Genomic DNA, 12,401 nt, shown 5'->3' with positions numbered 1-12,401 from the left:
TTCCTGAGCATAATTTGATGGCAACTTAACTGGGTACATGCAAACATTTCAGACTGAGCTGGTAATGGTTTCCATGCTTTTTTCATGAAAAAAAAGCAAAGGCTTGTAACTAAGATGTGCCCCAAACCTCTGTGACTAAGCTGAGAGACCTGGAAATAGCACTCATGTTCATCCAAGACAGCAAGAGGCACAGGCCAGACACTGAATCACACCACTGAGACAGGACAACCCCAAAGGACAGAAAAGTGAGGGTAGAGAAGCCTGAGCTGGTGAAAAATTGCAGGGAGATAAAATGGCAAGGAAGAGGTGAGTTATGCAGTTGGAACCCTGGACAGAACATTCATGTAAAACACTGCCCAGTGGTCAAGAACGTAAGGTGACATACCTTCAGGTAACTTCCTCTCTGAATGCAGGTACCTGTGAAGGAGAGATACATGAGGGTCAACACTCAATAGAGCTACTGAAACCCTGATTTTACTGGTATAGATTCTGTATGCTAAACCAACTCTTTTCTTAACACACACACATTTACAACGGCCAGTCTTGTAAGAAGCTTCAGGAGCTGACACTGGATACACACATCAGGCAGTGGTTAGCCTCACTCCTCACACTATTCTGCCATTCCTTTCCTCATCCTGGCTGCTGGGACACAGCACAAATAAGCTCCATAAACCCAACATGCTCTCAAACTTCTCAAGTTGCACTAAGGGAAAGTACAAGAGGCTGCCAAAGGCTATTCACCCCTGGGAGCATTGGTCTTTAAAGCCCAAGGTCTGCTGGCCAGAGACATTGCCTCAGTGACAGCTCCTCTCTGGGGACCAGCTTCTCTCTTTCCAACCCACGCTGGCACTGGGACATCTGAGAAGCTGCTCTGACTTTTTTGCTCACTAAGACTTTGATCGTTTCATGACTTTGTTCTGGGAAGTCTGCAGCAAAACTTCATCCCTTGGAAACAGAACAGTGCAGGAGATGTGAACACTGATGGGACTTCCATTAGGAAGTGCAAGTAAATGATCCTGTTTATGGTGAAGGCATCGAAGGGTGTTAACTTCAATTTCTTTTGAATTCTCTTGGTTTTCCTGCTCTAGCCTGTGGTTCATGGCTTGGGAGCACTGATGCTGACAGCCCCATCTGCATCGCCCCCAGATTTGGCCCACGGCAGGGCTGGGAGGCAGCAGGTCTCCAGCAGATGGCACTCAGGGCTGTCCCACACCCAGCCCTGCTCTTCCATGAGCAAAAAAAAATCCAAACAATGGAACATTTGCCAAAAGGAGAAAGGAAATCAAAAAAGGAAAAGTTATTTAACCCTGTGTAATATTTAAAGAGATTGTTATCATCTTACAGTGGTGTTTTTAACGAAGGACAATGTGACAGCTCATGTGTAAATCAACCAGGATAAAACATGCATTATATGTAAACTGCTCTGTTTCTCCAGTCACTTTCAAACTGGGATTATCTCTGGCTATTGCTTAAGTTCAAGGAAAAGGATTAGCTACACAGGCCTAGACAAAATAGGAAGCATGGAGTAATGAATACCCAACACAATTCAAAGCAAAAGTCAAGCCAGAAATGCAGGTCATGGCAGAACTCAAACAGCAATCAGAAAACATATGCCTCCAACAGCTTCTCCTGCCAATGGTCTCCTCTGCTCCAGAGCCAAAGCTCTGCAAGTAATACCATATCCTGCTAAACAATGGCTTTGGAATACTGACTTGGCCACCTTCTACCCCACCACTCAAGCCTTACTGCTCTGACAAAGCTTGTTAAATGTTGCCCTGTAAACATTACCAGTGATTTTTTGGGGGTGGTGAGGGGGAGGAAGGCTTAAGTATCTCCCTTAATGTCAGCTCTGCTTTTCTGCCAGAGGTTTCTTCCCCCACAACTAGAATCTGGCCACCCAAAGAAGTGATTCAGCACTTGGTACAGCTAGCAGGGTGGGAACATTTTAGAACAAGCTTGGAGAGATAAAGCACTGAGTGGTTGTGAAATCTGGCAAACTATCTGAAGGCCTAGTGTCTGTTCTGAGTGTGCTGCTCTGCCATGGAGGCATCTTCAAAGCTCTAACTGAGCTGCTCCAAGAGGGAACTAATAATAACCACTCCTGTCACTAGAAACAGGAGCAAGAGATCAGCAGCAGGAGCAGAGAGCACCTTCAGCAGGGAAGGAAAGTTTGATGCAGCAGCAGGTGAAGGAGTTTGTGCTTGTATACGGGTTCAGGGAGACACAAATTGTATTTTGGTTACTGAAAGGTCCTCAGAGCTGCTGCCAGCAGACCTGTCACTCGTCTGGAAGAACAGGCAGGAGAAACTGCATCTCTCCTCATCCTTTTTGCCTGGATGCAAACACTTCAGTACTCAGCAAGGCTCAGTGCAGAGCTCCACCCAGCTCCGTGCTGCAGAGGAATTGCAGCCTTGCTCCTTTGTATTTCTCAGGCAAGAAATGGCAATGAACTCTGGTTGCGGAGAGAGAGAAAGAAACCCAAAACTCTACCTCCTGCACACGGTCCCAAAACGAGCCAATCCTCTCCCAAATCCATCTTCTCGCTCCCATCTCCACCCTGCTGGAGTGTCTCCATGGGACACTTCCAAGTAGGGGAGAGGTTGCAGCTCTCTGTTGTTGCCATTTTGGGAATGTTGTTTTACAGATTGGACTTGCTGTGGTTTGGGCGAAATGAAAGAGTTTGGCATCCAATCTCAAGAAGTCAAACACAAACAGCCTCTTTTTCAGGAGCTTTTTCCAATGTGGGTGTTTGGGTTTTTTCCCGGAGAGACTTTTATAATTCTTTTTAAACATAAAGTGACCTAAGGTGGCTTGTTCCCACCCACCAAGTGCCAGAGGTGGTGATTACAGGGCACCTCTCACTGTACCCTCTCTATTACACCCATGGTAGGTTCAGATCCACAAGTGAGGGAGAGTGAGACCCTCTGCAATGAACCCCACAGGGCCATGAGATGTCTGAAGGCACCAACCACTGCTGCCTGCAGCTCTCAGCTACATCTGCTCGGCACAAAACCTGAAGTGGCCCAACAGCTCTCACTCTGCAAATTGCAGGACTGAGCTTGCTCCCAAATTCCCTGTCTTTACTCAGTCATCCTCAAGGAAAGATGTCAGCAAAGTGAGTGTGGTAGCTCCTACATGGCACTGACCTCTGACACCTTCCCATGATGGCAGTGAGAACCAAGTCAAGATGGAGCTGAACCCTCAGTCCCAGGGAACACAGAACTCCTCTGGGGTAGAAGCAGGACTGATGTCCCAGTGGGTGGGTTACAGTTTTGGTGATGTTCTATCTGATGACAAGTTGTTCATCGAATTCAATGACTTCACTCTCCAAACACTCTCCCATGCTAAAGGCAAAACCCTTCACTGATCTGACTGTGCTGGCTGCTGTGGAGCACTGGGGAAATGCAATTCTGGAGAGCATGGCAGAGAGTGAATGTCTTAAAGATGTGCTGGGGCTCCATTTAGAATCCCAACCTCTAATCTGCCTGATTAATCTGATGAAACAGATGTGGAGAAGGAAGAACAGCCAGTCTCCTAGGAATCACAGAGACATTATAGGATATACTTGCCAGATGCTGAGTGTTTGCTCTCTGGAACACCTCCTCCCTCCCTAACTGGACTTTCTGGCTCCATTTCCATGCACCCTGAGCTACACCGTGTAGCAACATGCAGTTTGTAAAACACTGCTCAGGCTCTCTGTACTCAGCGTGTTGCAGTGGCAAGAGATGGTTCTGCCAGTGGCAATGCAGAGATCTTCCAGCTGACAGAGCTGTTCTGTGGCTCTGTGCTTTGGGCCCTGCACTGGCTGGGAGAATAATGTGCAGTGTCACTGCTCCACTCGCTGCTAGCAGCTGGGAAGGACATCCCTGGAGGCTGTTTCTTTGGGAAAAAAATTCCTTTGGTGGGGGGAATCCCTGAGGTGCTGATGTCCCTTGCTCAACTTTAATCCTAATGGCTCTCAACAGTGTCATGGAAGGGCACTGGGATGAATGAATTTAGTCAGATTAAGGAAGGAGGGAGCAAGGGTAAAGGAATGAGCTAAAATCTAGGACAACGTACCCAGCTATGGGATATATGCCAGGCATAGGGCAGAATCCTCTGAGGGGAAATCTCCAAGGATAAACAGCAGAGGATAATTCTGTCTCGACCTTATGGGGGCAGTCTGGGTGCAACCACAGCCACCACTCATAAGCTCCTCTGGGACATTTAAGATCAGTTAAAGAAATTAGAAGTGCATGGGCTACAGCTGCTGAAAGGAAGGAGAGATCAGAGTCCCATTCCAGCCCCGCACGGTAAGAAGGCATCAACTAAAAATGGTAAATGGGATATCATTCACTATTATCAAGCTAATCACTCCAAAAACAGCTTCCTCCCTGCTCAACACATCCTTTAAGACCTGGCCTTGGGAACACAGCACAGGCAGAACTGTGCTTTGTTGGGCTGCAGTGCAGTTGGTGGCTCTTGAGAACGGGACCCACCGAGTGTGTGGGATTTGGCTGGACAGTGCTCTGCTCATTGTTTCCACACATGGATTTGAAACTGGCATTTAACCAACCCTCCTCTTTCAGGGAGCCCCAGAGCAGCCCTTCTGCACAATGCTGTGTCCCATGGCATTGAGAACTGGGGCATTCAGCAGCCAGGCTGGGACATGGAAGAGCAACAAGGCATCGGTGGCACTCAGGCTGCATCACAATCAACTCCAGAGTGATAAAGCACTAAGCTCCCAAACATTACCTCTGCACAGCCTCATTTACAACCTACCACTGAGCTGGTGAATGCTAAAAAACATCCTGCAGGACTGAAAGGTGTTTTTCCAAATGGAATTGACGAGAATAGGCTCAGCTAATGATTCCTTGATGTAGCTTTTTATATGGCATCATTGATAGAAGTTTTATGGATGCAGTTGCTATAACAACATAATGCACAGTGGTTAAATATAGCAGCTCCTATTTTCCACTCAGTTTGCTCTGCCCTAACCAGACAAGACTATTCTTTTCTGTTCTAGCTGGGATGAAATAGGTTTGATAGCTCACTGAAGAAAACAAGTGGTACAGTCCTCCCTCCTCCTCATAAAGACCATTCCTGTTCCCCATCCTAAGCAAACAACAAACCCAACAACAATCCCCACAGCCCCCACCTGTCAGGCTCCTGGGCAGGAGGGTTAAAATCAAAATGCACAATGACTCATGCAAAACTAAACCACCCTGATATTCCATGTGAGCTGAGCACAAATATTGTCATTTCAAAGTGCAGGAGAGAGGTTCTCAGATATTCCTGTCACGTCGTATTTACCAAGCTTATTGCTGCAGTGCCTAGAGAATGGCCAAATGCTGAGGGGGCAGTAAAGTGACCTGGATGGCACTCAAGACCTGCTCTTCCTTGTGGATGAGTGAAAAGGATCCATGCTGTCTTAGCCACAGGCAAAGCTCCTGTTTTGGGGGATAAGAGAGAATGATGTTGCCAAATCAAGGTGATGGGGAAAGAAGCAGAGCTGCAGGATTGCTTCCAGTTCTCCCTGCTTTGCTACAGTGAGTTTTTCTTGGGTTTGGGTTGGGTTTTTTTCCGTCTGGAAGCCAGAACAGAAATACTCCCGGGGGAGACTGAAATCAAATAGCAATTTGTGTTCCTCTCCCATCCTGTTTTTTCTTATTTTTTCCCTTGCAGAAGAACAAATCCACCCTCAAACCTTGGCATTTCACAGTCCCTCCCAGATCCGACAGCACACAGCAGCAGCTGGACTCCTGCAAGCTGTCAGGAGGAAGGTTGCTGCAAGGCAAAGAGCTCATTTCTTCTGAACAGTTCCTGCTCCTTTGAACATAACCTCTGCTCCAGACACTGGGAACAATATTTATGCCCTTAGCAGGCAACACTGAGCATCTGCTCAGCTATGACCACTTCCTGAGCTGTTTTATTCCTTGAAGCTGGTCAATAATTTGTACCTCCTGAAGTGAGGAGCTGTGGGAGGGAACACAGAGTGTTCTACCCTTGCTCTTGCAGAAAGTAATGTCATGGGTAGTGGGCACAAATCTCTCTCTCACAGACTGGGAACATCCACAGGAGCTACACCAGCCCTCTCCTTCATCCTTTCCACTCAGAGTCACAATGGAGGCAGAACCCTGCAGACCTTGTTTAAAGATGGTTAATAAATACATCGCACATGATACCTGGAGGGGAGAGTTCATTTGCCTTTTTCTTGCCAGGTAGCTCTGGGGCCCCAGGGGCAGCGACTGCTGCTCTGCAGAGCTCTGCTGGGGACAGGAGAAGCCCCAGCATATGCTCCCAGTGCTGCCCGTACTGGCCAACATGTGAGAACTCATCAGGGCACTGGGAGTCAGGAGTGACACAGTCACGCTCTACTTCCTCCATAACACAAACTGAAAAATAATGAGGGCAAGGCAGGCACTAAAAATAAACTTAACCTTTCAGTGGCCACAGCGTCACTCCTGCCACATGCAGCTCACAGGGCCACCATGCCCATTTCTGCTGATTCAGGACTGGAAGAGACACAAGACACAAACTAGCCCTTAGTTAATGAGAACTGCTCATGCTCTGGTGTCCCTATCAGCATGGATCTCATCAGCCCAGGACAATGCTCTGCTGTAGGACTAATGCAAAGGTCTGAGTTCAAGGGGCTTGCAGACAATGGATACTTCCTAGCAACATGCTCTGAGGCACAAAGAGGGTTAGATCCCCACTGCACACACAGGAAACCTAAAGCACAGCCACAAAGGAAGGCAACAGTGGAGTTGGGATCAAAATCAGTTTTCTGTAACTTTCTCATACATAACTCAGTTGCTAGTTTGTCTTCCCATGATCTCTTCAGGATGTAGGGGACACCCAACCACCTGCCCTGTGTTCCTATTTGCAGCTCATGCAGCAATCCCTGTGCAAACACAGGTCCAGGCAGCTGGAAGCTCTCTAGTCCCTCTGTGCCAATGGTGTGAGCATTAGGCATCAACCTCTGCTCCTCAGATAACAGTGCCAACAAGCATCTCCCCACTTAGCCCAAACAAACACTATTTGCTTTAACTCCACCCTCTCTCCTGTTAGGCTGTTTCAGAAGCTGCTGGGAGAAGCCACAATCCCCTCTAACACTGAATTCCAGCCATCAGATAGCATCAAAGACTTTCAGCTTCTTCCCAGAGGAGCTCAGTAGGTCCCACTATGGGTCCCATGGCACTGAGCTTTCTCTAGGCAAAGGAGAAAGACAAATCACTGTGATGAGGAAAGGCAGAAGAGTTATTTGAATTGCACAGATGATTCAGAAAATAAATGGGTGCTAAAAATACGAACTATACTTGCAAAGAGTTTTTCTCATGCCTGGGAAAGGCAGGGGCAGCTCTGGAGGAGATCCCTCTAGGACACAGTGAGGTCTCAATGAGCAAAGGGTTAAAGTACAATAGAGTAACTGTCTTGCCAGCAGAATTTGGGTGATTTTAATACAGAGATTTTTGTCTAGCAACCTTTCCACATCACAGCATGGACACAGAGGGTCTCAGAATGTAAGGAACTGAGTGGTGAAGGAATGAATTGGCTCTTCCTAAGAGTGGTAAATAACGTCCTTGGGTTAGAGGGATCAATTCAGGTACCTGGACGGGAAGGCAACACCCTCAGGAACAATGGTGCAGAACTTTCCAAAACCCAACTACCACCAGCTCAGGCATCAGCTATTCACACACTCCTCAAACCAGAAGTGCAAAGTGACCTGTGGCATATTTTAGTGGGATAAGGGACAGGAAGAGCAAAGAGGGCCCAGTGAAAGGGAGACTGGCAAAGGACCAGCTGGTGGAATACTAAGACATGCTGTAGGTCATTTGCAGAGCTGTGACAGTTTCTCCAAACAGGACTGTGTCCCACAGCCTGGCACTCAGTTATGGCAGTGAAATCAATATTGCTTTTGGTTCTGCTTACACACAAACACCACGTTCACTCTGCAGCACTACAGGGAGACATCCATGGAAGGAGAACACTGTACCTTACAGCAGAGTAAAGAGAAATGTGGTTAGCATGGCCACTCACTCCTCTTGCATCAAAGGTCACCACCTGCAACAAAACCACAGAAGAAGAACCATTTAGAAGAAGGAGGAGACTGTGCAGTTCCCAACTGTGACATCTAACACAGCTCTGTCCCAGCCCATTTGTGCCTAATGAGTTGTTTTTGTGTTGCACAATGAGGCCTTGTGTGTGAACTCATCATGCCACAGAAATACAACTAAACAAACAAGCCACTCTGCAACTAGATGACTACACAGTCTAACAGCTCAAACAACAGAAAGATGACAAAAATTGTGTTCCCACTGGCAGGATGCACTTGTTACTTATTATCAGGCCAAAAGGTCACTTTTCAAAGTGATCTGTGGCAAATGTGTTCCTGACCCGAGAGGTCCAGTGCTATGAATCACTCTCTCCTGGATCTGAGAACATACCACAATGCCTGGGGATGACAGGGTCAAACTATAGTTTGCTGTGCTGTGAATCAGGACATACTGCTGTAACAAGAGCCATGCAATCATGTACAACTGTGCTGGCTGTAATGAGGCTTCAGCACTGTGATAAAACAATCTGATATGAGAATCAGCTTTTTGAAAGAATCAGCTGACTGCACTTTGGTACCACCAAATCAGGCTCTTCCCTGAATGAGATCATATTGTTCATCGATTCTCAGCAGGGAGAAATGGGAACTTCAGAACACAGCAATAATGTGTGAACACAGCACTAATAAGTCACTGCCCAAAGCACAGAAAGCCCTGGCTCCTACCCCTAGAGTGACCAACAGTGTGTCAGGGGTGAAGCACCACCCTCAGGGCTCTCACTCTCTGGTGCTGTGCAGTGGCTACTTCAAGGCTTCCACTTCCAACCTAGCAGCTAAAGTGGCAGCATAAAGTGTAGAGCAGCCAGGGAATATGTGCTGGTTCTCCTTCCAGGTGGTGAAAGTGACAGTCCAAAGTTCAGGTTTTGCTCTGGGAGAGGCCCAGCAGCAGAGCTTTCCACAGCTGCCTTCTGTGACCAGGAAGAAATCATAACCTCCCCACCTTCCAGTCAATGTCTGCTTCCTTGCCAGCTTATTCTCTGTTCAGGGAAGGAAATGTTACTGCCTTGCTTAGTCACTGCAGCTCCCTTCTCAAAATCTATTTCACCTGCAGAGCCTGAGGCACTGGGTTAGAGATCAAGGGAAGATCAAAAGCCATCCTGCCTGTCCTGCAACTTGCTCCTCCACCCTCCATCAGGAGAGGCTCTCTCAAACACAGTGGATATTGTGCAAAGAGGGAGAAGGAAACACAGTGATAAGAAACACTTCAGGACCCACAAACGTCAGACAATCCTGCTTATAAACCCATCCACCCAGAACAGGCCACAGTTAGACTTCCCACTTTGCTCAGTGGCTGCAGTCACACTGCCACCAAACACTTCTGCTTCTGCTGCCAGAAGTGCTGGGACCCAATTTGGTTTCTTTCAGGTACAAAGAAGCATTTTCTGGTCAATCCTTATTTTATAAGGAGAAAAATGATGTCTTCAGCTTTGGCTGCTGTTGCTGTACATCAGCACTACCCAGGAGCTCTGCAGGGCCTGCCACGGTGCTGAGCCCTCCCTATGGATAACAGCTCATCTGGGAAAGACATGAATAAATTCAGCACGTCTCAGGGAATGAGCACAGCACCCTGTATTTTACAGATAAGAAAAACACACTCGAGTCACTCCTCCCTAGAGTGGCACTTTGCTAAGGTGACAACATACCCCACTCACTGCAGGCAGAAGAACTTCCTATTCAGGTGAATAACTGAGTCTGACAAGGGCTGGACTTGCACTAAAACTTTTTGTTAAATGGGGACAGAGAGAGGGTTTGTCTCTTCTTCCTGGTCACTGACTTTCATGTAACCTGTACCAACAGAGCATTTTTCAGACTCCTTCACTACAACCCTGTCAGCAAATGTGGTTGAAATTAGCCAATGGGCTCTGAAGTCTTTTGAAACATGCATGTGCACACATATAAATACAATTGCATTATTCCTGTTTCCTTAGGAAACCAAGCAAAAAAACCCAGGCAAGCCAAAAGACACATTTTTCCTTCTGTGGAGGGTACAAGAGAACAAACCAGAAGACTGAGATAAGAGAATACAGTGAGCAGACTAAATAAACTAATCTTTGTTTTGACAAAACTGGCTCGGGCCAACTGTGGGAGCACAAGGCTGGGTTAAGAAATATTCTTGACATGGAAATTATCTGTTCAGAAACACCTTTGGAGGTTTTCCTTCTCCCCATCTGTTTTGAAATGGAAGCTGCTGTTCTTAGTGCTGCTGAGCTTATGTAACATCTGCACCAGCTAAAGAGATTGCAGGGAGCTCAGTTTCAACTGATGTTGTCCAATTTACTGTTAGGACATTTGCACCTGAATTGCCTCTCCAAATAAAAAAATTTCCAAGTACAATGACTTGGCCATGGTGGCATTCACTTTGTCTGCAAAGAGAACACCTTTGAAATGCTGGTTCTTCCCCTTCTGAGATCCCTCTCAGCACACTCTGGACCCACAGTTTAGCTTCCAGCTCTGTTGTCTAAACAGGAATCTGATTGCACAGCAGCACTGTGCTGCTCGTGACTTGCAGCAGGGAGCAATGACATGTAAATATATTCTTCTGGCTCCAGGATATTCATTTCATTGATAAGGAATCTGAATTTCTTTCTCACATGCTGAAGATACTTTCACACGGGAGCATTTGCTTCTTCCACTCAGTGCAGCTCTCTGCTGTGCTGGCTTTTAACTCAGAGCCTGAACCAGGCTGATGATGAAATCAAGCAAACAATCAGGACAGGATGAGAAAACCTGAACATCTTGAAACTGTCTGGGTTAAAAACAGGCTTAGCCAGCTCTGGGAGCAAAAGGCTGTAGTAAATATACTTCATGTGGAAATTATTGCTCAATGAAATCTTTAGGGCAAGAGGGAGTTCCCTCCCCACACCTGTTCTGAAATGGGAGCTGCTGCCGTTGGTGTTGCTGGTTTTTCTTCTGGGTGACCTTGGTATTCAGGAAATGGAGCTTTCACTAGTGGAAGCCAGGGCAGCAGCCAAGACAAACAGGCCCAGAAATCCCTTCCGGAGAAGGGAGAGCACAGAGGAAATTACTCAATTACTAGCAGAGGAGAAAACTCCAGAGAGCTCTGGAGTCCACGATCTCTATACACCATGTGCATCCGAGGGAAAAAGCACTCAAAGCTGTGGGTCTCCCTCCTCTTTCTGGTGTCATGCAGTGCTTCAAACAGAGCACACATCTGCTGCTGGGGATAGAAGGGTCTCTTGCCTTTTTAGGCAGGTTCATCCCTTAAAATGCCTTGGCAAGCAACTCCATTTCTCATGGCCTTCCAGTGGGCATCGTTTCATAGGCCTGACTTACCCTCACAGAGACCAGTGATGCTTCAACTCCCTTGAAATCTCTTGTGTGCTTGGAGATTACTCTTGTATCTGATTTAGGAGCAACAAGAGCTTGCCTGGGGCTCACACAATACTATGCAACTTGTTTTCACACACCGAATACTTTCTAATCTGGATCAAGACAGAGTAGTCTTGGCTGCCTCTCCCAGCAACACTGGCCTTTGCTTATAAATCCAGCAGGCAGGAAATAATTTCCAAAGTCTATAAATTAGTTTTGGCTTTGAGTACACCAACCATTAATTTCTGTGTCTGCACTATTTAATGGAGAGCTTGGATGAAATATGTTCCTGTAGCTGTCAAAAAGATTGAGCTACTCATGGATTTCCAGAGAAATTGAGCAAATGAGTAACCACGCAATGGAACAAAACTACACAAAACATAATGGGATTCCTTGCCTTGCAATCCTTCCTTGGAATTGCAGCCCCTTCTCCACTGCCAGATGACACACATGTTCTGTAAATCAAAGATACCATTGTCGATGCTGTGACTACTGGGAGAACTGGGGAAAGTTTTCCCACTGGGATAGCTAAAACAATACACATCTTCCAGTCACTCCACTGAGTTAGTCTGTTGTGCTCAAAACTGTTCGTTTACGTTTTGACAAGACTCTTTTAACATGTTTGGCCATTTCTATCAATTTTCAACAGTAGTGGAAAATGGACTCAGTTTACTTTTCAAGGCTGTTGGCTTAGGACAGCACAGATGCTCCAAGAGTAGCTCACAGCTCTGAAATTTTAAATTGCAGAATGTTCAGCAAAGGTAATTAGGTGCTTCTCCTGCTGTTGCTGGCAAACTAGGTCTGTTCCTAAGTGAATGGCATTACAACAAACATCTGAGACCTGTGTGATTACTTGGGACACTTAGAATAATGCAAGTTTCCAGCAGAGTTCATTACCACCAGTCCCAAGAAGCTGCTTTGGTACTGGTGAGATGCCTTTGGTACTGCTGATGTGTCCTGCTGTGGGAATTTGTGCTTG

General features: G+C 46.7%; 1 protein-coding gene across 1 annotated transcript in view; it reads right to left on the bottom strand.

The window, feature by feature from the left end:
* Positions 1–385: 385 nt before the first annotated feature.
* PIGL (phosphatidylinositol glycan anchor biosynthesis, class L) overlaps positions 386–12,401 on the bottom strand; it is a gene marked incomplete at both ends in the record, with an annotated part of 43,263 nt that continues 31,247 nt past the window's right edge. The window contains 2 exons of the mRNA XM_009079910.1: positions 386–417; positions 7,976–8,043. Coding sequence (XP_009078158.1) covers positions 386–417; positions 7,976–8,043 — 100 coding nt within the window. The remainder of the gene's footprint in view (positions 418–7,975; positions 8,044–12,401) is intronic.

The sequence above is a fragment of the Acanthisitta chloris genome, unplaced genomic scaffold (assembly GCF_000695815.1).
Source record: "Acanthisitta chloris isolate BGI_N310 unplaced genomic scaffold, ASM69581v1 scaffold28238, whole genome shotgun sequence".
NCBI classification, from domain to species: domain Eukaryota; kingdom Metazoa; phylum Chordata; class Aves; order Passeriformes; family Acanthisittidae; genus Acanthisitta; species Acanthisitta chloris.
Note: the sequence above shows the minus strand (reverse complement) of the source record. Positions and strands in the feature narration are given on the sequence as shown.